Source organism: Melanerpes formicivorus, unplaced genomic scaffold (genome assembly GCF_026170545.1).
Source record: "Melanerpes formicivorus ecotype bairdi unplaced genomic scaffold, bMelFor1.0.p_v2 SCAF_5, whole genome shotgun sequence".
Lineage (NCBI taxonomy): Eukaryota > Metazoa > Chordata > Aves > Piciformes > Picidae > Melanerpes > Melanerpes formicivorus.
Window position 1 is genome coordinate 34,020,410 of NW_027142357.1, and position 25,380 is coordinate 34,045,789.

At 41.8% G+C, this 25,380-nt stretch overlaps 1 protein-coding gene across 1 annotated transcript in view; it reads right to left on the reverse strand.

The window, feature by feature from the left end:
• The window catches only part of DPP10 (dipeptidyl peptidase like 10), a 324,986-nt gene that overhangs the window by 164,845 nt on the left and 134,761 nt on the right, over positions 1–25,380 (reverse strand). The window contains exon 4 of the mRNA XM_068139088.1: positions 6,949–7,043. Coding sequence (XP_067995189.1) covers positions 6,949–7,043 — 95 coding nt within the window. The remainder of the gene's footprint in view (positions 1–6,948; positions 7,044–25,380) is intronic.

Below are 25,380 nucleotides of genomic sequence, written 5' to 3' on the forward strand. Positions count from 1 at the left end.
ACACAGTGACTGCAAACCCCTCCATCTGTCAGGCTTTCCCATCTCTGCACAGTGGTGCACTGCAACATTAAACCCCAACTCATAAAACCTCTTCTACTGAAAAGATTTTGCTGAAGGGATTATTTAACATTTACAGGAGCATGGGAGAATAATGTTCACAATGTTCACAACCACCTATTTACAACATGCAAGGGTCATTAAAATGTCCAGTGTTACAACAATTACTAATATTTATGTGGTTATGTAATGTTATTTAATGTATTTACTGTTGTTCAGCCTTTCATTAATCTCTTATATAAGGCTCTTAAAACATAACCATGTAAACTACTCTTGTAATTAAATCTACATTAATCAACAAAGGAACTATAATTGCATTAAGATGCTTCAATGAGTCTCCTATCAAAAAGAAGAGGGTGTGGTGATGGTAAATATAAAATAAGTAAAAAATGGAAAAGAGGAGAATTATCAACAAAAAGGGCTGTTTATGAACAACACTCCGTAAAACACCACAAAACAGTCCCTGCCAAAAGCTCCCCTCAGACTAACACTCTCATTCTCTGCTTTTGGCTTCAAGGCCTCCACAGGCTTTTCACAGCTGAGCTGCCACAGCCTAATCATGATTCATGAGCCAAGACTACTCCTGCTCTGCTCACCCTTCTGATACCATCCCCTAATTAGGAGGCAGCAAGTAGTAATACTTCTCTCTCCTTCCTTTGTAAAAGATGGTCTATAGTAATATGACAACCTAGCATACTCTGGAGTATACCCTCAGCAAACTGGAAACAGGTTTGTGACTCAGTAACATTGGTTTGCTGTGCACCAGGATGCTAGAAAAGAGCTGTGGAAAGGCACCAAAATCAAGGTGGAAGAGCAAGTTAGAAGCTCATGGGTTTTAAAAGAGTCTAAGGCACAGAGCTGAGGGGAACCTGTTGTAAATATGTGTCCCTATTCTAGTTTCCAAACTGAAAAACTGCTACATCATTATATATAATTGAAGAGAGACTGAGATCCCTGGGGCTATTTAGTCTTGAGAAGAGAAGACAGAGGGGATCTCATCAATGTGTATAAAAACCTGAGGGGTGGGTATCAAGTGGATGGGGCCAAGCTTTTTTCAGTGGTGGACAGTAGTAAGACAAGGAACAACGGGTTCAAACTTGAACATAGAAGACTTCACCTCAACATGCGGAGAAACTTCTTCACAGTGCGTGTGATGGGCCACTGGAACAGGCTGCCCAGGGAAGTTGTGGATTGCCCTTCTCTGGAGACTTTCAAAACCCACCTACCCATTCCTGTGCTTTAGCAGGGGGTTGGACCCAATGATCTCTTGAGGTCCCTTCCAACCTCTGATTCACTGTGATACTTGTAACATTGGGCCTTGCAAGCAAACCAACAGCCTCTTACTGGATGATTCAAAATATATTCCATCATCTACACTTGAAATGCTTAACGAGTCACAGTAGATTAATTTCTGACCAAGCATCCTGGACTGTGTTTGTTAGGATGTATGCATGGAATGGGTTGCCCAAAGAAGTTGTGGATGCCTCATCCCTGGGAATGTTTAAGACCAGGCTTGATGAGGCTTTCAGCGACCTAGTCAAGTAGGAGGTTCCCCTGCCCATGGCAGAGGTGTCTGAACTAGATGATCTTTAAAGTGCCTTCCAACTCAAGCCATTCTATATATTCAGCATCCAAATAATTTTGCATATATTCACCACAAAATCAGTGGAAAACAGGGCAATCAAATAACAGTCTTAGCACTTCCATAGTTCTTGCCGTTTTCCTAAGAGGGAGAAAGGAAGGCAAAATTTCTGCAGGTTTCTTCCACAGGATTTAACACATATGGAAGGTACCAAAACAGAACACAGTCCCTGCACACATTTTGTCCCATCTCTGTGTTTGTTTGTTTGTTTTCTTTAATTTTGGTTTGGCTTTAAGGATTGTTTCATAGTTTCATAGTTTCATAGTTTCATTCAGGGTTGGAAGGGACCACAAGGATCATCTAGTTCCAACCCCCCTGCCACGGGCAGGGACACCCCACACTAGATCAGGCTGGACAGAGCCTCATCCAGCCTGCTCTTAAACACCCCCAGGGACGGGGCCTCGACCACCTCCCTGGACAACCCATTCCAGGGTTTCACCACTCTCATGGTGAAGAACCTCCTCCTCACCTCCAGCCTGAATCTCCCCACCTCCAGCTTCATTCCATTCCCCCTAGTCCTATCACTACCTGACATCCTGAGAAGTCCTTCCCCAGCCTTCCTGTAGGCCCCCTTCAGATACTGGAAGGCCACTATGAGGTCACCTCGGAGCCTTCTCTTCTCCAGACTGAACAGCCCCAACTCCTTCAGTCTGCCCTCACAGGAGAGGTGCTCCAGCCCTCTAATCATCCTTGTGGCCCTTCTCTGGACACGTTCCAGCACCTCCACATCCCTCTTGTAATAGGGGCTCCAGAACTGGACACAGTACTCCAGGTGGGGTCTCACCAGGGCTGAGTAGAGGGGGAGGATCACCTCCCTCGACCTGCTGGCCACACTTCTCCTGATGCAGCCCAGGATCTGATTGGCTTTGTGGGCTGCAAGTGCAAGTGAGAGCTCATGTTGAGCTTTTTGTCCACCAGCACCCCCAAGTCTCTCTCCTCAGGGCTACTTTCCAGCCAGTCACTGCCCAGCCTGGATTTGTGCCTGGGATTGCCTCGACCCAGATGCAGGACCCTGCACTTGCTCTTATTGAACTTCATGAGGTTGGCTTGTGCCCACCTCTCCAGCCTGTCAAGGTCCCTCTGGATGGCCTCCCTTCCCTCCAGCATGTCTGCTGCACCACACAGCTTGGTGTCATCAGCAAACTTGCTGAGGGTGCACTCAATGCCACTGTCCATGTCACCCACAAAGATGTTGAACAAGACAGGTCCCAGGACTGATCCCTGAGGGACTCCGCTTGTCACTGGCCTCCACTGGGACATGGAGCCATTGACAGCCACTCTTTGGGTGCGGCCATCAAGCCAGTTCCTTATCCATCTAGTGGTCCACTCATCAAACACACCAGAGAGGCTGAGCTAGAAGCATGGTAAGGGACCAGATGGACAACCTCCCCTAAGCAAAAGAATCCATGTGGTCCTCCACACACTGCTTTCCAGCTTAGCCAAATCTTGGGATGGGTGGTGTGTGAACTGCTAAGCTGCTCTGCCTAATAGTTGATGGCAAAATAAATAAATAAAATGCTTGTTAAACACTGAAATTCCTTTGATAAGTGTGGCATAATATTACTTATTTTGGAACTGGAATGTGTAATAATGTATTGCTAAATGCTGAAAGACTGGGAGGCATGTCACTTACAATCACGGTGATAGGCACGTCAGATAGATGATAGAGAACATATTGTAATCACACACTGAGGCAGCATCACAAACATCAGGATGCCACACAGTGATTAATGTCTAGGGCTTTTTTTTTGGCTTCAGTTAATAGAAGACTTGCCCAGCCTCCAGCTGTTAACATTTGTATGCCGCTGGCTCAGAATATTAACTGTTTATTAGATGGCTCAAACAGAATGCACTACGCAAACACACTCAGAGGACAAATAGGCACGAGACAAAGTCTTTCAGCCATAATATCCAGAGATGTTAACAGATCATCTCTGTGCATTACAAGGTACACTTTTTAGTTATGTCACTGTACTTGGTGTCTACGATACTGCTTTGCAGATAGTTTAATTGTATAAAGGACAGATTAATTTACTAATAGATCGATGACAGAAAAGGATGTGATTTGAAAAGTACAAATGAAGAAGAGGACACAGTCTCAGGCTGTGCCAGGGGAGGTTTAGGCTGGAGGTGAGGAGGAAGTTTTACACAGAGAGAGTGATTGCCCATTGGAATGGGCTGCCCGGGGAGGTGGTGGAGTCGCCGTCACTGGAGGTGTTCAGGAGGAGACTTGACAGGGTGCTTGGTTACATGGGTTAATTGATTAGGTGGTGTTGGATGATAGGTTGGACACAATGATGTTGAAGGTCTCTTCCAACCTGGTCTGGTCTGGTCTATTCTATTCTATTCTATTCTATTCTATTCTATTCTATTCTATTCTATTCTATTCTATTCTAGTCTATTCTATTCTATTCTATTCTATTCTACTCTAGCAAATGAAGTGCAGCAATTTCTTCTATTTCTGAATAAAACCTAAAGAAGCTGGAAAGAAAATACTTTAATTTTGGAATGTTGGACACACACTTCCCCATGTAAGAGAAATTAGCATCTTAAAATGACAAAACACTGGCCTTCTCTCCAGGTGCATGGATATTTTTGTAAGTTATTTTTAAAGCTGGAGTCTTGTCAAATCTTTTATATATGTGGCATGCATGATTTTTTCAAAATCTGCAGCCTGCTTTTTTGCAGATCCACATCCATATTAAGCACAGCAGCTGTTCAGTAGGGCTACTTGAGTTTTAGACAATAAGAAACACAAAGAAGGATAAAAGAAATGCACTTCGCACAAAAATGGCAGTCCCTAAGATGCAAAAGAAGAGCCAGTGACCTGCACACAGTGGAAGACTGCTTTAGGGGATTAATAATGAGGAAAAAAGAAACTATCTTCCGAGCTGCTGGTTTAAATACAGCCCAATCAGTAGTGACAAAGAGTCATTACCAGCCCCTTGCTTCTGCACAATGAGTTCACCATGGCAGTTCAGTTTTCAGTGGACAATTACCAAGATTAGCAAGAAAAACCTGGCACTTCTGTGGGCTGCTTGAGCAGAGCAGCAAACAGAAGGAGGAATGCAGATTGAAAGCAGATTAGTAACTCCCATCAAAAGGTGACTCTTCCATGACTAAAATCCTTTGTTAGGGAAGAACACGGGAACTTGTATTGGCACTGCCTATGTTGGACCTGTGTGGTATTTTACAAGATATATCTACAGAGTCATTAAACCAGAGCCATTCTAATTATGCACCAGTGATTAAGCAGATGTGAGATTGAGCAAAGAAAATGTTTGATTAATGATCCAGGTGTCTAACTTTGGAATAGTACATTTAGCAGTGTGAATTTCAAGACAGTGGAGCCTAGAAGAACAGGACACCTTTTGCTTTCAGCCATTCAGTCTGCCTCTGCAATGTTATGCTCCTCTGCTGGGATTGCTGACCACTTTGTCAGCAGACAAATCAGCACAGCAGCATTTCCCATTGCTCTCTGCCAAACATACACCAACTACTTCCACATGAATAATCATTGCTGGAATTATTTGCCTCTAACATTCTTAGCTTTTGACTGTGTACAAAGAGAAGCATTGCAGGATAAAAGATACATTTCTATTTGTTGTCTGTTCTGTCCATACTTGTTAGTGGTTACTTGAATATTATTCATTATAGGTGGGTATCTCACCTTTCTAATTAAGAGTTGATACCTAGTGTCTGCTTGACACTGGATAAATCAGTTTCATAAAAAGTCCAGAGAAAGGCAGCTTTGTGAGAAGAGGCTATCCTCACAGTGTGAAGCAGCCTGTCCATACTGATCCATCGGTACACTTGGCCAGGCTGGTTTAGCATAATGGTCTGAATAGCTTGTCATCCTGACATTACACTTGACATCACATGAGCCAAATACTTGCAGCCAAAAATACATTAATTAATCTTCAAGAAAACTAAAGTCTAGTTTTATAGTCAAGGATGTCCAAGCAGCTTGCATTCAAGTTATTAACTAAAGGCAATGCATAGTCCTGACACAGTTAATCCTTTACTTAGTCAGGCAAGTGCTCACACACACATATACAGACAAGAGGGGAAACGTTTCTGCAATACTTTTTGGGTTGTACTTTACAGAAAATCACCTTTTTGCCCATTTTTAATTCTCTGCCAGCCTTTTTCTGAGTGAAGAAGTACCCTAAGGCATTTCCCAGCATATAGATGGCCTCATCTGACAGAAAGGGAGCCTGACACACACCACTAAAATGCAGCTCTTTCCTCCCCCCTCCTTCATCTTTACATTGACCTAGGAAGCCAGCACCAAGTTCTTTCTCCTGAAGTTCCAGTCTCCTCTTTCTAGTTCAAGAGTTAGAAGAAAAGGTCACCATGAGCTTTATGCTTTGAAAGGAAGAATCAGCATCAGCAAAGGCCATGAACACACCAGGAATAAAATCAGCCTTTGCCAAAGACTGCTGATGAAAATCAGTTATCCTTTGGGTCTGCAGGTGCTAAAGACTTTAAAAATACAGGGATTAATAGTAACAGCCAGTGGTCTGTACGAAGTGTTTATGAAGAAAGATCGACAAGCCACACATTTATGCTGCAAAACTGATAAACAAGAATGATAGGGTACCACTGAGAAGAACAGCACAAAGCCAAGCAAAAAGGATCCATAGACTAAAGCATTAAAGCACTTCTTACCAATTGCTGCAAGTCAGAAACATATGCAAAGCACTCACGTATGTACTAGTCAAGAGGAATGATCCACAGTCATCTAGCTCACCATTAAAGCACAGAAGAACAAGACAGAAACTAACAGGGCTAGGAAATATACTTTTCTTTTCATATTTAATTACTTAAAGGAAAATCTTAATATGACTTTTGAGCATTTTTCCCCTATTCAAACAGTGAAATGTTCTCAGCATTTGAGTGTCATTCCCTCATTTTATGAAATCTATTATAGCAGACATCAGGTAGACTCACCAGCACATATGCCAGGCATGATCCTTCAAATTGCCTGAACAAAGCATGGAATACAGCCAACAACATATCCACCAACATCTTGGATATTTATACACAGCTTGAATAAAACAAACTTCAGCCAGAAATTGTGCACTGATAGAGTAATGGGTTGTGCTTTCCATTTAGATGTAATGAGGTCTAGGTTATAAATGTGTTTTCTGTAACTTCTAAATATTATATTCTCTCACTCCCCTTGCAGGAAAAAAATATGTAATAGACTTCCCCTAAGAAATAAGTAAATAATATATATTACTTACAAAAGTTGTATTTTCCAGTATTAATGTAGTTGTATTTGTTTCTACATTCAGTTCGACAACATGTCCATTCCTGGTTTTATACACCACTGCTGCATCTGCAACAATGAAAGCATTAAAAGTTAGCAAAGACAAAATCTGTAGAGAAACCCAGCATCTTATGGTCACTAGGATATCTTTATTGCACTCTGCCAACAAGATTGAGAGAAGAATTGCATTCACAACATCTAGGGCTTTTTAATTTGCCTTATGAGCTTCAAAAATACCAGTTTATGTCTTATAGCAAGTTCATCTGCCTCAAAAAATATTATTTCATTTAAATGGAAACCTTTTCCATGGTGAAATCATACCCAATGGGATTCCTATGAACAAACTGACATCTTGAATGTAAAACTGCAGTCATCTAAGTATCACTGTCACTCTGACACTTTAAAGTTCAACCACATGCACTATGAAAAGGGATATATACCAAAGTAAAGTTTTGCAAAGAAAAAACCTTTTGCTGAACATCATGTTCACATGTCTCCTTAGAAGTGATTCTAACAAAGCCTTTGTTCTCAGGTTAGAAGAAAACACATTCAAATCACCAAAACAGGAAACTGAGAGGCAGGCTTCTTCAAAAGGCAGACTTGACTGGACAGTAATGATACCTCTCACTGAACATGGGCTTTCATCTCTATTTTTATTTCAGTAGTTGACTCTTGAAGTACATAAAGAAAATTGCAAAATGCATAGAGACTTTCAAATAAAAGATACAGCAAAATACCATGCAGGCATCAAGCATAAATACAGTCTTCAAAAGTAATCCTATTAATTTATATGGAAGTCTCATTCCAGTCAATATCTTGCCATGCTGGATAATGTGATAGTTGATGGCCAAGCAACATCATGATGCTTTTTTCATGGATAGCTCAAATGTAAATAAGAGCCATAAACATAAGTTTGTTTTGAAGTTTTTGCTACCTAGAGTAAAAAAGTCTACAGAAGAAAGTAACACCTAGCCCTTAACATTGTCCATTTACACAACAGGTTGATTTATTTTGTTTACTGTCTTGGTGTCTTCACCACAAAGAAGTTCAGGAATCCATGATAGTTCTCAAAGCCATCAGAGATGTAGAGATCCAACCTCAAAGAAATTCTGATTTAGTTTAAAACAAAGAGCAGTAAGACATAAAAATCTCTTGGCACAAATTGCAGCACTGGAGAGCCACATTATCTGTGCGAGGACATCACTAAAACAGAAAGCATTTTGTCCCAAGCAAAGGAGAATGTGAGGAATCCTCTATAAAGAACTGACTAACCCTAGATGATATACACAAAACAGTCTTTAAAACAGCTCATTGAAAAATTCCTAATTGAAAACTTTGGAAACTCCAGAGCACTGAATGACTTGAAAGTTTATTCTGTGTTGCTAAAAGGTAAAGACAGATGATGAAGGGTCTATATTTAAGTTATCCTGACATCAGCCCCAAATAAAATAGTGGCAGTAAATCCAGGATTCTTCCTACACAATAGTGGCTAACAATATAATTAATACCTGGTAGCATTTTAAGGAAAACAGATCTTTTTTTGATAGAGGCTACTATGAGGGAACTGTGCCTTGGGTTTTCTTTATAATATTTGATTTATTTTCCTACCAAGTGTTCTCTCTCACTTGGCTAGCTGCACATAATTGCAGGCAGGAGAGAGGAATTGAAGAGCAGTGAAAGGAATGCTTATGGGCTTATACAAATTAACACTGTGCTATGTGTTCTCAGTGCAGCATCGTGGCAAAAAGAGTTGATGCAATTCTTCAGCATAAGTAGATCACAAGCAAAAGTCCTAGGGTGATCTAGTCTCTACTCACACCACTGGTGAGAGTGACGCTATTGTAAAATGCCTAGGTCCTGGCATGCACACCGTGAGGATGAGTACTGAGGAATACTAAGGAATTGTCAGTGTAACTCTGGATCAGAAGGCAAACATAAAAATGAAAGGTGCACAGAGAGGGACCTGGGGGTACTGGTCGACGGCAGGCTGAACATGAGCCAGCAGTGTGCCCAGGCAGCCAAGAGGGCCAATGGCATCCTGGCCTGCATCAAGAACAGTGTGGCCAGCAGGAGCAGGGAGGTCATTCTGCCCCTGTACTCTGCACTGGTTAGGCCACACCTTGAGTACTGTGTCCAGTTCTGGGCCCCTCAGTTTAGGAAGGATGTTGACTTGCTGGAACGAGTCCAGAGAAGAGCAACAAAGTTGGTGAGGGGTTTGGAACACAAGCCCTATGAGGAAAGACTGAGGGAGCTGCGGTTGCTCAGCCCGGAGAAGAGGAGACTCAGGGGTGACCTTATCACTCTCTACAACTACCTGAAGGGAGGTTGTAGACAGACAGATGATGGTCTCTTCTCACAGGCAGCCAGTACCAGAACAAGAGGACACAGTCTCAGGCTGCGCCAGGGGAGGTTCAGGTTGGATATTAGGAAGAAGTTCTATACAGAAAGAGTGATTGCCCATTGGAATGGGTTGCCCAGGGAGGTGGTGGAGTCGCCGTCATTGGAGGTGTTCAGGAGGAGACTTGATGGGGTGCTTGGTGCCATGGGTTAGCTGTTTGGGTGGGTTGGATTGGTTGATAGGTTGGACGCGATGATCTTGAAGGTCTCTTCCAACCTGGTTTGGTTTATTCTAAATAAAGGTTTATTCTAAATAAAAGTTTATTCTAAATAAAGGTTGAAATGGCTAAAACTGTTCAGGTGATCAAAAGGAAAATTCAAAGGTACCCATGTCAGGTACATACGTAGTTATGGAAAAGCCGACAACAGGTATGGACATTAGGATGTGTGGGAGAGCTCAGCAAAGGAAATGACAGAATCAGCAGCCCTGGGATGATTTTTCTTAAATATATGCATTAGAACTTCATGTCAAGAATTAGTTTAGTCTGAATGTACGTAAAAATATAAAGGGTTGAGTCTGGATGGCTGTTGCAATCTCTTCTGGCCTGGCATCTGTGGATTTAACTACCTCTCCTGATTTTCTTATCCCCTTCTGCAATGGATCTTTGCAAATACTGGATTGTCTGTACAATATAACTTGTGTTTGTAGTTCTGTGCTAAGATATTTTTAATAAGAATCTCAAATATTGGGGCTTTTTAGTTGACTTTCCATGGGATAAAGGGATATTTATTTTGCCTTCTGATACATAATTTGTCTCCTCTTTATGACTTCTACTCTACTTTCCTACAAACTATCAAATATTGATCTCAGCTGCAGACAGCATACCAGGGTTGGTTAGTGTTGCAGCCTCATTCAGAGAATCCATGTGGATGTATGCCTGGTGTGATGCTTAAAGGCACAGCATGCAAATTCCATGAACTTCAGAAGAGAAACTTTTCCCAGACAGACAAAATGGAATACAGCTTTCTCCTCTCCCCTGCCTCATCCTGCAGCAGTTGGTTTAGTTTACCTGCTGAGATGGTTCTGGAATGGCTTACCAAGTTGATTAGCACAATTGCAAAGGTTTCAACAGAGTACCATAAATATCTTCATTGTTCTCTCTGTTGAGTATTTAAGGTTTTTCATCAGAACCTCGGTGTCTAGTTTAAATAAACTACTGAAGGTGTTAGAAGACAAACCTAATGCCTGTTTGGATGAGATAACAAACTTGGTGATTCAGCAGTCATTCTGATGATAGACAGGCATAGGTATGATTTACTCATATGACATTATAGATAACTATCTTTGGGAAGTATTTACCTCTGTGATTTTGAGCTTATTTCTAAAGCTGACTCTGAGGGAGGCTGTCTAGTGGGCATAAAGCCCTGTAGACTAAACCTGCTGCTTCTCTACAACTTACTTGGATTTCACAAAGAATGAAGCATTAAATAAGATATTATGTTAAACCAAACCCTAAACCCAAAAGTCTTCTGTTATTATCGCAGCATAATAATTTCCTCTGAGTCAGCAACATAAACATTCCATCTCCTTACACCATTATATTAGCTGTAGAAGAAAGAATAATTTATCATTATGAGGCTAAATGTCCAAACCCTTATGCTACTGCATATTCTTGTAAGAAAACCTTTTCAGCATGTGCTCTATTTCTAGGCTAAGAACATGGAACACATGTTCTTCTGAAATGATTAACCCACATAGTTTAAATCATAGCTTGGATGCACATATCAGTATCATAAATACAGTACTTAAGGATGCAACTATTGATACATGTTGAATCACAATCTCAGCTGTTTTTAAAATGAAAGCAGCCTTCCATATAAATAGTTTTACTCAGGCTATTGTTCCTGGTTTAGAGTCCACATTGCTAAAGGCTCTGCTCAAGATTAGGACATGTGTTGCTGGCAGGAGATGCAGCTTTGCACTGTGCCTGGCCTACATATGTCATTCCAGAGAATGTCAAAATGCAAGCAAAATATCATAAAATGCAGAGAAATCAATGCAAAACTTTTTGGTTCTGACAAGCAGCTTGACCTCCATCAATTCTACAATAACTCCTTTACCCACATTTATTGAATTTTCCCTTATTTATTGAATTGACAACACTCTGCCATGTCCTAAATGCTGTAGAATTCATTTGCAGTACTTGTTGTTCCAATTAGCTTCATACATGGCATCATGTATCTTCACATCTCAAAAAAAATATCATCCTCCTAAATTCTAATGAAAAATGATGTATTAGTTGCAGGGGGAAATGGACTAACTCACATCCCTCATTACATCACCATCACTGAAAATCTCACCCTGCTGGCATAAGAGTTTGGCCCAGTAGGGCAACTATTTCCTCCAAAACCAATCTTGTTTAAAGATGTACAAATCTGTTTTACTAGAAATTTGATAACATATTGTTAGTTGCCTGCTGCAAAGCATTACAAGTGACAGAACAAAATGTAATAGATAAAGAAGATACGCAAAGAGCTGAAGTCATCTGCTGCAAGTGACACAGCCTGTCAATAGTGTGTTGGGGAACTTAAGTCTCTTGATTTTTAGTCCAACACCATACACACTTTCACCTCAATACTGATTGAACTGAATGGAATGGAATGGAATGGAATGGAATGGAATGGAATGGAATGGAATGGAATGGAATGGAATGGAATAGACCAGGTTGGAAAAGACATTCAAGACCATCGAGTCCAACCTATCACCCAACACTATCTAATCAACTAAACCAAGTGTCCCATCCAGTCTCTTCTTAAACACCTCCGGTGATGGTGACTCCACCATCTCCCTGGGCAGCACATTCCAATGGGCAATCACTCTTCCCATGAAGAACTTCTTCCTAACATCTAGCCTAAACCAACCCCCGTCAAAGCTTGAGACTGTGTCCTCTTGTTCTGTTGGTGATTACCTGGGAGAAGAGACCAACTCCCACCTGCCTACAACCTCCCTTCAGGTAGCTGTAGACAGCAATAAGGTCTCCCCTGAGCCTCCTCTTCTCCAGGCTAAGCAACCCCAGCTCCCTCAGCCTCTCCTCATAGGGTTTGTGCTCCAAATCCCTCCCCAGCTTTGTTGCCCCTCTCTGGACACATTCCAGCAACTCCATATCTTTCCTAAACTGAGGGGCCCAGGACTGGACACAGGACTCAAGGTGTGGCCTGCACTCAAGTGCTGAGTGCAGGGGCAGAATGACCTCCCTGCTATTGCTGGACACACTATTCCTGATACTGACCAGGATACCATTGGCCTTCTTGGCCGCCTGGGCACGCTGATGGCTCATGTTCAGCCTACTATCAACCAGTATCTTTAGGTCCCTTTCTGCCTGGCTGCTCTCCAGCCACTCTGACCCCAGCCTGTAGCGCTGCATGGGGTTGTTGTGGCCAATGTGTAGAACCCAGCACTTAGATGTCTTAAATCTCCTACCCTTGGACTGTGCCCATCTGTCCAGCCTGTCAAGGTCCCTCTGCAGAGCTCTCCTGCCGTCTAACAGATCAACACCTGCCCCCAGCTGATGACAGACTCATTACCCTCATCCAGATCATCAATAAAGATATTGAATAGAATGGGGCCCAGCACTGATCCCTGGGGGACACCACTAGTGACTGCCTGCCAGATGGATGTGGCACCATTCACCAACACTCTCTGGGCACAGCCCTCCAGCCAGTTCCTAACTCATCACAGAGTGCTGCTGTCCAAGCCACAAGCTGACAGCTTGGCCAGGAGTTTGCTACAGGGGACGGTGTCAAAGGTCTTGCTGAAGTCCAGATAGACTACATCCACAGCCTTCCCCACATCCACCAGATGGGTCACCTGATCATAGAAGGAGACCAGGTTGGTCAGGCAGGACCTGCATTTCCTAAATCCATGCTGGCTGAGCCTGATCCCTTGGCCATCCTCTAAGTGCTGTGTGACTGCACTCAAGACGACCTGTTCCATAATCTTGACTGGCACTAAGGTCAGCCTGACAGGTCTGTAATTCCCTGGTTCCTCCTTCCAGCCCTTCATGTGGATGGGCATCATGTTGGCCAGCTTCCAGTCCTCTGGGACCTCTCCAGTAAGCCAGGACTGCTGAAAAATGATGGAGTGCAGCTTGGCCAGCTCATCTGCCAGCTCTCTCAGCACTCTAGGAACTCTTCCTCTTTTATTGGTGGTATCTGCAAGGTCATGTCACAAACAGCTCCAGGCTACTTACCACATATTTAATTTCATTCTCCTGCTGAGTCACTCCAAGAGACTCCCTGTGTGCCTTAAACTGTTGACACATTTATTAACTGCATATTTCAGCTCTAAGAGTCAAGAGAAGTCTAGTCATGTCTTATGCATGATTGAATAAAGGTGATATGAAATCCTGCAGGTCTCTAAATCTGGGATATACTGCAAGAGATCACAATTCAACAGAGATATGAGACATGTCCAGTCAATTAAATACTAAGCGTTATCAATGTTGTACTTAGAATGATCCAACAGCTTCTGGAACAAGTAGGGTTTCCTTTATAAAGCATAAAAACAGGAACCTTACCCTTCATGAACCCAGTAAATTTATGAAAACAGAGCTGCGTTATAGTCTCACTAAAGCCACAGGAGTTAGGATTCCTGAATCTGAACCTCCACTATTCAATGCATGATTCAACTTAGCCAAGCAAGAGTTGTGGTTCTACCAGTGGGCTTATTTTATTGAATATTGTTCTATTCATAGAGTTTGTAACCTGTGAATTTTAACCTGTGAATACACATTGTGTTTGTCCTCTAGCCTTTAACATTCATCATATCCAAGCTTATTATAAACCTAAAAGTTGCTGAGCTTGTAAATCTGCATTGCCACTGTGTTCACTGAGATTAACTGCAGATCTCTGCAGATGGTAACAGTGACAAGGGATAGCAGACTCAATAGATCCCAACTGGGGTCAAGAAAAAAAAATCCTACCTAATCCATAGTACTGTTGATGTAAATTTTGTTAGCAAAACAAATTTACTTTGGTAGAATATTTACTAGATTCTAATTATTTGTTGATAGTAAGGTTTACTTTATAGTAACTCCAGAGATAAATTTGTGCAGATCCATCAGTTTCATTTAAGACAGACTACATGCAACTTCCTAGGACCAGTCTTAGTGTTGTAGAATTTACTGTTACTCATATTGAATAGTTTGAAGAAGAAAATGATTTAGAAAGAAGATACGTAGAGCATAGACAGATATTTGCTGGCTAATTTGTTTACAGCACTCTAAATCACAGCCTAATCTAGCTGTCTTAAGGAGCCCAGAAGCAGCATGCATTGACATTAAATATTCACATCCTAACAAATGATGAGTGTTACAGAAATCTGATGAGCTTTTGACCACTTCATGTTCTCAGTTCTCATGATAATACAGAAGAAAGACTCAAATCTGGGGCTTCTCCCTATCCAGCAAGTACCATAGCAAGAGGAGCAGACTCCTCATCCCTCTACCAGATCCTGCTTTTCATTTGGCTGGAAGACACCTAGCTGATGAGCTCTGGGGCTGATGCTCACAGGCAGGGCCCAAGGAGTTTCTGGGGAAACAGCAGCATCAGCAGTCAGACAGTTTTACGCATAGAAACCATCAGCTATTAAGACAACATATGAACCATTCTTGAGGGGGCAAGTAGCATACAGAAAGTGAAGGAGAGATATTCAAGCAATGCTGAAAATCTGCTCCACAACATCTAGAATAAGAAGGCCTCAGGGGAGTCTTCTGAAATTATTGACGGTGTTAACCTGAAGGTTGCAAACACTGGCAAACATTTATTAAGACTTGGTTTGTTTAAATAGAACTCTGTTTTGCAGCACAAACAGCAGAATCAGCAAGTCAGACTCCTCCTTTCCCTTGTATTTTGCTTTTTTTTTTTATAAAAAGCATAAACATAGAAGAAGGTTGATACTCTGCTGTCAACAGACATGTCAATCAGCCTTTGCTGCACACAGTATTATTAGAACTGCAGATGGCATTTCATTAAATTGATTATAGAAAATGTCATGCTAATTAAAATAGAGAATGCTTTCAGGACAGGAGGTGCTAGACAAATCTTTGTCTAAGTAAGTGCTTACTAATTAAATAAAATAGTAATTTACAAAGATATTACAAATACAGACCGCATCTCAATATGCCAGACCAGTCACACGTCATCGGAGCAAGATTTCCACTGCTTTTCTAAAAGTTTAGGCTCTTCTTAGCAGTGCTTCCAATGCAGTATTTATTCTGTACCAGTTTTAATATGTAAACTGTGACTGTTCCAGACAACCTTTTACTGTATGGAAAATTCCCTATTCAAAATGCTTTGTAAAGCGGTGGAGACAGGCAATTCCTGTGCTTTATGACTTATATTATCATAGTATCAGTCAGGGTTGCAAGGGACCACAAGGATCATCTAGTTCCAATCCCCCTCCCATGGGCAGGGACACCCCACACTAGATCAGGTTGGCCAGAGCCTCATCCAGCCTGGTCTTAAACACCTCCAGGGATGGGGCCTCGACCACCTCCCTGGACAACCCATTCCAGGGTCTCACCACTCTCATGGTGAAGAACTTCTTCCTCACATCTAGCCTGAATCTCCCCACCTCCAGCTTCATTCCATTCCCCCTCGTCCTATCACTACCTGAGATCCTGAGAAGTCCCTCCCCAGCCTTCTTGTAGGCCCCCTTCAGATACTGGAAGGCCACAATTAGGTCACCTCGGAGCCTTCTTTTCTCCAGACTGAACAGCCCCAACTCTTTCAGTCTGTCCTCACAGGAGAGGTGCTCCAGCCCTGATTATCCTCGTGGCCCTTCTCTGGACATAGAATAGAATAGAATCTAAGCTCTGCTTTTAAAACACAATTACTCTGGTAATTCTACAGATCTTCTGCTTCCTTTCCCTCCTGTGCCCAACAAAAGCTAACAAAAAAGCCAAGAGGGCAACTGATGGCACAGTAGCTACAGAAATGGAACCAGCATGGTCAGACCAGCATCCTGTTGCTCACAAGCAATTCACTTTGCTGAGAAGGTGGACTTCTCAGTTATTGTACAGAGCTATATTAATGTGAAGGTAGAGCCCAAAAGAGCAGATCTCAAATGTTATGCTGCTACTGATGGATTAAACAGCCTAATAAAACCAACCTGAATTTGTTTTTCAATTATATTTATTGCATGTTGCACACTTGTGCAGAAAGGAGTAAGTAGCACAAACTGGGATTTTAGGCACTTGCACAAAGCCTATCCTCCTACTTTCTTCAGCTCTGCAATAAAGTAATCAGGTACAATGGATTGGCCTGGAAATTTTAAATCTCTATTCATAACCAATGTATACTCCTCTCTTCCTGACCTTGTTGGATATCAAGCCAAGCCATGCTCAACTCATGCCGATTTTCAGTGGTCCCAACTACTATATCAATGTAAGAAAACCTCCAGCTATTATTATCAGTTACTATTCATTTATAAAACTGCAGATTCCTTCCCTGTCATACAATTGCAGAGGATTGTGCCTCATTATTACAGCTGCTGATATCCCTGTGCTAGCATTTCAGATGGGGCAGAGGAGCTAGATAGTTCTTGAATAATAACAAATCCATAGAGGGACTGACTTTGAAGGGAAAAGAAATGCAATAGTAAAATGAACAGTGCAGTTAAAGCAAGACTGCTTGAGTTTGAACTGAAGCAGGTGAGGAAATATTCCCTTCAGAGCCGTGGGAGGCGATAAGGTGGAAAGCAATCATCAGCCGCGGGTAGCAATGTCTGTGATGAGCTCAGCTGGAAGAACACACCTGTCTGATGCCTAAACAAGTCATTTCTGTACATGCTGGAAAGATGGAGCTGATTTATTTCACAAAGACAACAAATATACAGCTAGACAGACTGAAAAACACATAATCACAAAGAATGTATCTGAATAAAGTTCCAGTGAGTTGCTGGAACGTGTCCAGAGGAGGGCAACAAAGATGGTGAGGGGTTTGGAGCACAAGCCCTATGAGGAGAGGCTGAGGGAGCTGGGGTTGCTTAACCTGGAGAAGAGGAGGCTCAGGGGAGACCTTCTTGCTGTCTACAACTACCTGAAGGGAGGCTGTAGACAGGTGGGAGTTGGTCTCTTCTCCCAGGCAACCAGCACCAGAACAAGAGGACATAGTCTCAAGCTGTGCCAGGGGAGGTTTAGGCTGGAGGTTAGGAAGAAGTTCTTCACGGGAGGGTCATTGGAATGGGCTGCCCAGGGAGGTGGTGGAGTCACCATCACTGGAGGTGTTTAAGAAGAGACTGGATGGGGTGCTTGGTGCCATGGTTTAGTTGATTAGATGGTGTTGGATGATAGGTTGGACTCAATGATCTCAGAGATCTTTTCCAACCCAGCCTATTCTATTCTATTCTATTCTATTCTATTCTATTCTATTCTATTCTATTCTATTCTATTCTATTCTATTCTATTCCATTCCATTCCATTCCATTCCATTCCATTCCATTCCATTCCATTCCATTCCATTTCTATTCTACTGGGACTCTACCCAGACACATTGTGGAATCCAGGTGTGCTGTCAACTTAGTTTCACAGCAAAACTAAACCATCACATACAAGTTTTTGAAAGATATATTCCTCTTCTATGTACTTCTGTGATAACACAGTTATTCTAATCTAGAATTTTCCAAGGTTTTCCTGCAGAGAGCAGAAATTGCTTCCTGGAGCTATTTGTTTTTCAGTCATGTTGGATGGAGTAAAAGCTATTCCTTTTGGAGTCTTCCTGGATGAAGAAACTTTTCTGCAGTTCTCTTTACTGCCTGGTGTTTCTGACTGGGAGCAAGCATAGCACCTCTGTGCAAACCTCCTCACTCTGACTTCCCAAATTCAGGCTGTCCCAGCAGTGTCTGTCTCATTTCCTGTCTCAGGAGTACACTCACAATAACAGAGCTAGAATTGAGCTACAGCTTTCTGAAATCATCAATACATCAGCAAGATGTTAACTTACAACATTTAAGGAGATGTCTAACAATTACAAAAAGTTGAAAGAAAATATGAGCTATGCCACAATATCCTATCAGAAGTAATTTAGAACACAACAGGACAAAGTACTACAAAGCAAATGAAAACAATTAAATTTAAAAAGCAAATTTATGTGTGTGCTAATAGTAAAGGGAGACAATTATCCAACCCAAAAAAAAAAATCAGTTGATGGACTAAAGCATAAGGTTTGACTATTTCTGTCTTTCTTCCTCATACTTTCCCCATTCCACTTTTCTTAATGCAGAAATCTCCATATGCATTTCTGTGATTAGTGGGAGGAAAAAGTTCGGGATATTCATTTCTCCCCTCAAGCAAGGCATGATTTCTAGGTGTTAAATGGTTGGGATAATAGACTTGAGTCTATTAGTCCAGTCCAGTTTGTTGGAAATGCAATTAACAGTAAACCAGCACCAAGAAAAAGAGAAGGAAAAAGAGCAGTATTCATGGCAGACACTTCCAACCAAGTCACTCTGACAGCCTTCCATTAGGCGAATCACTGCTTGTGCGCCACATAACTCTAATAATGTCCACCAAGTTCTTACTCCAGCAAATTTTCTGGTAGCTACACTTTTACTTAGTTGTTTTCCCTCTAAAATATATACAGATATATATATATATATATGCATATATACATGTACATATACATATTTACAGAATCACCAAATCACCAAGGTTGGAAGAGACCTCAAAGATCATCAAGTCCAACCCGTCACCCAAGACCTCATGACTAAACCGTGGCATCAAGTGCCACATCCAATCCTCTCTTGAACACCTCCAGGGATGGTGACTCCACCACCTCCCTGGGCAGCCCATTCCAATGGCTAACAACACTCTCACCTTGAGCCTAAACTTCCCCTGGCACAGCTTAAGACTGTGTCCTCTGACACATTTAGGGGCTTTGAACCAGAAAATGCACTGCACTTAATGTGCTAAAAAAATTAAGGAGAATGAATAGGGAGGGTTATACCAGCACTTCAGTTTTCTCACTTCACATTGCACAGTGATGGTGAAACATCAGACATTGTTGTAAGTGTGTTTGCCTGCCTACAACATTCCATTTTTCCTTAAATTTTCCACAACACTGCTCAGATTTCCCAAATAAATGGAAAAAATTTTGCTCAGGAATAAAATATCATCTCTGGTTGCTCTCATGCATTGCACTAAGGACCATTACTAAGCCAGCTTGGCAATGGACTCAGCCAGCTGTTGCTTGAATAATGTACAAGTCCCTGGACTATTGAGAAAATTGGGGAACAAATTATCAATCAGTCACACATCCCATCCCAGACTCCTCCCCAGGGAGATAAGAAGGTATCTCAATAGAGCAGCATTTCTCTGACAGTCCCAGGAGTTGACCTTTCTGCTGAGACTATCAAGAGGACAAGCCATACACATGTGAATGGCTCTGCTGTGGAGGGGGCAACATGGCCCAGGCCTGATTTCACACAGTTTACTGAATTGGCAAAGGTGTGATACAGTGATTTAAATGAAGGATGATTTATGTGCTTCTCCACTCCTACACAATTATGATTATAGAATCACAGAATTGTTGGGGTTGGAAGGGACCTCAAAGACTGTCTAGTTCCAACCCCCCCACCACGGGCAGGAACACCTTCCACTATGTCAGGTTTCCCAGAGCCACATCCAGTCTGGCCTTAAAAATATCCAGGGATGGGGCTTCTAACACCTCTCAGGGCAACCTGTTCAGTGTCTCACCACCCTTATGGTGAAGAACATCTTTCTAACATCTTGTCTAAATCTCCTCTCCTCTAACTTGGATCCACTCTCCCTAGTCCTATCACTACCCAACACCCTAAAAAGTCCCTCACCAGCTTTCTTATAGGCCCCCTTCACATACTCAAAGGCCATAATAAGGTCTCCTTAGAGCCTTCTGTTCTCCAAACTGAACAACCCCAATTCTCTCAGCCTGCCCCCATAGGAGAGATGCTCCAGCCCTCTGATCATCCCTGTGGCCCTTCTGAAATAAAACTGGGTATTTCAACCTGCAATAGAAACATGAACTTCCAGTGCCTTTCAAACACTCCTGGGAGCTCACCAGCATTCCCACTACCATGGTACTCTGGATGTGACTGGCATTTCGTAGACAGGCCCAACAAGTGAGAAACTTAACATTTAAGGTCTGCAAACACAGCACAGTAAAAGATCAGTCCCTTGAGCAACTGTAGGGCTGTAGTTTTCTCACCCACTTTGTCCACATGAAGACATCTCGGCAAGCTGATTCACCTTCAGATGATGGCTTAATGCCTACCACCACACTTAGGCTGCAGACTGGCAGTGAAAAGACTGCAAGTATAGTATTGAATTGGCCTAAAGGCTGTCCTTAACAAGCTGTGTAATGCAGCTCTTAAGAATCTGGCACTCCCAGCAGAGCATGTCAAAGGCAAATAAGGTCATGGCATAAGATTTCTAGGTTTACACTGACAATGCTGATGCTTACTATTTACCACTCTATAGTTAATTTCTTTAGCATGTGGAAATTGCACCAAACCCAGGCTCTACAAATCTTCTCTTTGAAGGAACTCTACTCAAAATAGAGGATACAGCACATGTGGTTATATATGTCTAAAACCTAAGTGAGAACAGAGAATAGAGCACGTGTGATTATGCAGTGTAACATCTAATACCTAAGTGAAAGCAAGGATAGCCTAGAGTCAGGTTACTTGCTACTGAAAATCTTGCAAATGGTTTTGTGGAGAAGAAATGTTCACAGGTACTTGAAAGATGAAATAAATGTATCTATACTACCAAGTTACTTTTATTTGGATCTTAGCAGATGTTTCATTCAGCATGGAACAACCTTCTACCAGAGCACCTAGCACTTCAACTTTAGCCAATGAAATTAGAGGACAATATACTATGTCTCAAAAGAAAATGTGCATATGAAGCCCACTGAAAAACAATTTTCAGAGTATGACAGTGGCAAGTGGCAGTTCTGGGCCCCTCAATTTAAGAAGGACATTGAGACTTTTGAATGTGTCCAGAGAAGGGCAACGAGGCTGGGGAGAGGCCTCAAGCGTAAGCCCTATGAGGAGAGGCTGAGAACGCTGGGATTGCTTAGCCTGGAGAAGAGAAGGCTCAGGGGAGACCTCATTGCTCTCTACAACTACCTGAAAGGTGGTTGTAGCCAGGAAGGGGTTGGTCTCTTCTCTCTAGCAACCAGCACCAGAACCAGAGGACACAGTCTCAAGCTGCACCAGGGGAGGTTTAGGCTCAAGGCGAGGAGAAAGTTTTTCACTGAGAGAGTCATTCGACATTGGAATGGGCTGCCCAGGGAGGTGGTGGAGTCACTGTTCCTGGAAGTGTTCAGGAGGGGATTGGACGTGGCACTTGGTGCCATGGTCTAGTCATGAGGTCTGTGGTGACAGAACATGCAGAAGATATTGCTAGTTACCTGTGAAAATCTTTCCTCTCTCTTTTATTACTTTATGTGTATGTCTGAGACTGAGTATCTGCTAAATATTGAGTAGAAAAAGGTAAAAAGTTTGTGATCTCAGGCATGTAGTTTCAATCTACTCTGAAGTTTTTACTTAGAGGTAACGAAAAGGCATATTTTGCAGTCACAATTTTCTGCCACTAAAAATGATTGTGAATAATAGCATATCTGTGTGCAATAGAAATGCTTCTTATTTTAATAAATATTCATCATTATGGCATAAATGTACCATACAAATGGTGCAAAAAAGTTCAGTAAGCCACCAGTCTGTTTACTCTTAGCCCTTTCTTACCTGATATTTATCATGTGCTTCCATTTCACTGCACTGAATCCAACATTGTTGCTACAATTTAGACATACTTCTTAAAATCCTGACTGTGCTGGACTTCATGAGAGTTTTGCTTCAGTGCAGTGGACCCACAGGTTAGCAGGTGCAGCTAAATGTCAGAAAAACATGCAATTGAGAGGACTTGGGGTTTGCATTTTTTTTTACCAAAGGATAAACAAAATATTCTAAGTGGCTATAAAAATTACCTAGGGTAGGGAATTTTCTGTTCCTTTTTAATTATTTAACCTGCTTTTTCCAAACAACAGGTGTCTCATTCTGATTTACAGGAAAAAACATGCTGATTAAATGAAGATCATTTTCTCTTGAGAATTATCAAGCAACCATGAAACCAAGCAACCATAAACTACAGCAAGGCATTGTTTTCTGATTTTATTCACACCTAATATATCAGTCTATATTATATTATTTCTGCTTATCAGTCATCTGGACTTCAAATAGAAATTAGACATATGAAAAGTGCATATAGGATTAATATTTTTGCCCAGAAATATTAAATCCTGTGTATCTAAATTTAAGCTCTGAAATGAAAGCACTTAGGAGATCTTGTTTTCGTATGTGTTCACTACCTACCATATGACTGCAGTTCTTGGGAAATAGCCATGCTGGCTAATTTGAAAATTAGATGGTGAGTGTGTAGGTCTCTAATCAACATAGATAGGGAAACAAAGCTTTGGCATCAACGTTTGAAAACACTGGCAGAATTTCCTTTGGCATTCATTTGTGTTGTTATCATTGTGTAGTCTGCACATGCAATTCTAGTGGTCTGCTGAAGCCTGAGGAATTAGGCAGTGCCAGTAAACTGTGTAGGATCACCAGGACATTGCTTGTCTTGGGGTCCTCTCCCATATGGCACACCCAATTAGAATTAGAATAAACCAGGTTGGAAGAGACCTTCAAGATCATCGCGTCCAACCCATCAACCAATCCAACCCACCTAAACAACTAAACCATGGCACCAAGCACCTCATCAAGTCTCTTCCCTAAACACCTCCAATGATGGTGACTCCACCACCTCCCCGGGCAGCCCATTCCAACAGGCAATCACTCTCTCTGTAGAGAACTTCTTCCTAACATCCAACCTAAACCTCCCCTGGTGCAGCCTGAGACTGTGTCCTCTTGTTCTGGTACTGGGTGCCTGGGAGAAGAGACCATCATCTGCCTGTCTATTACCTCCCTTCAGGTAGTTGTAGAGAGCAATAAGGTCACCCCTGAGTCTTCTCCTCTCCAGGCTAAGCAACCCCAGCTCCCTCAGTCTCTCCTCATAGGGCTTGTGTTCCAAACTCCTCACCAACTTCGTTGCCCTTCTCTGGACTCGTTCCAGCAAGTCAACATCCATCCTAAACTGAAGGGCCCAGAACTGGACACAGTACTCGAGGTGCAGTAAATGATCTGGAGGATGAAATTACTTGGGCAACAGTCTTCTACTCAGGATATAAACAGGAAACTCAGGTGTAAGCTCATGCAAACAAACATTCTGATAGAAAAAGATCAGCTAAAGCTATTCATAATGACCTGGAAAGGATTCTGATTGTATTTCAGAGCATTCATGAACAGATTTTATTTGGCTCAAAGATGAAGTCTTATTTCCAGAGGAAGGAGGCACAAGCAATTTAAGTTTTAACTATAACACTATCTTCATGGCCTTTATGCCTTTAAAAATTAAAAAGGCAACATATTAATTAGGGACACTGTGCAGTTCATCTATGCAATTAATTTAAAATGAAACATATGAATGACAATATTACAACAAGAAGAAAATCCAAGAAAGGCTGAACAATGGCACTCTTGGCAAGCCAACAACTGTTCTTTAACAGCAAAAACATCTAGTGGTAATTTGACTGCATGTTACCCACAAAAGGAGGAGGTAAGGTCTGCTCCAGGTGTGATGTGCAAGTCAAACAGTAGAACTTCTCTCCACATTTTAGTCATCCATTAGTTTCAAATAATAAATATTTAAATGATGTTTCCAAATGTATCCTACTGATTTTCCAGGGAATTACACTGCTTCTGATCAGGAAATTCAAGCAATTCACCTTTTGTTTTACATTTAAATGTTGCTCCACTTTCAGATTAGCATTGTTATTGATTTTATTCATTTCTGGTCTTCCCTAAGTGAATGCGTCATTTTTTTTTTCATTGAACCGCTAACTGGCTCAATAGCTGCTAGAAAAACCTAGAAATTATTCTATTACAAGCTTAACACACCTGCTTGGAGATTTTTTATTTTTGTACCCAAAAACAAACTAGCAAAATGGCTGGGAGGACTGAATAAACTAGAGGATGAAAGAGGAAAATTATATACTCAGCAGTGCTCGTAATCTAATACTATTAAAACGGATCCAGAGGAAGTATCACAATGCCATTACGAAACCCTGAACAAAAGCATCCTTGCTTTTTTTCCTCTACTTCACTACCTGGACATGTGAAAGGACTGATCCACAAGCAACAGGAATGAAATTTCATTTGGTGTAATTGTGCCTGTGGCAGAAGGTCCATACTAAGGACACAGTCTCAAGCTGCACCAGGGGAAGTTCAGGCTCAAGGTGAGGAGAAAGTTCTTCACTGAGTCGTTCACCATTGGAACGGGCTGACCAGGGAGGTGGTGGAGTCCCCATCTCTGGAGGTGTTCAGGAGGAGACTGGATGGGGTGTCTGGTGTCATTGTTTAGTGATTAGTTAGTGCTGGATGATAGGTTGGACTCAATGATCTCCAAGGTCTCTTCAAACCTGGTCTATTCTATTCTATTCTATTCTATTCTATTCTATTCTATTCTATTCTATTCTATTCTATTCTATTCTATTCTATTCTATTCTATTCTATTCTATTCTATTCTTTTCCGTTCCATTTCATTCCATTCCATTCCATTCCACTTTTTTCCCCTCCAAGAAAGGAACCCACAAATGAAGTTTGCTAGGAAGACAATTACTTCCTAGTAAGAAAATATCTACTATATTTGAGGAGGGCTGGCTTGTTCCATGCAGATGCCCAATCTGGGCAGAGAACCCTTGGCCTGATCCCAACAACTCTAAGAAATACTTTTCACATTTCTTACACAGCAGAAGGGCAGAGAAAGAAAGCTTCCAAGCTCCCTGGAGTGAAATATCAGCACTATGAGTCAGTGTTCAGTGATGAGGACATGCTTGGCATACTTGGGATTGGGGATATGAGACAAGAAATGAGAGAAGTGCCTTAATTCTCACTTTAAAAAATAAATAAAGAGAAAAGGGA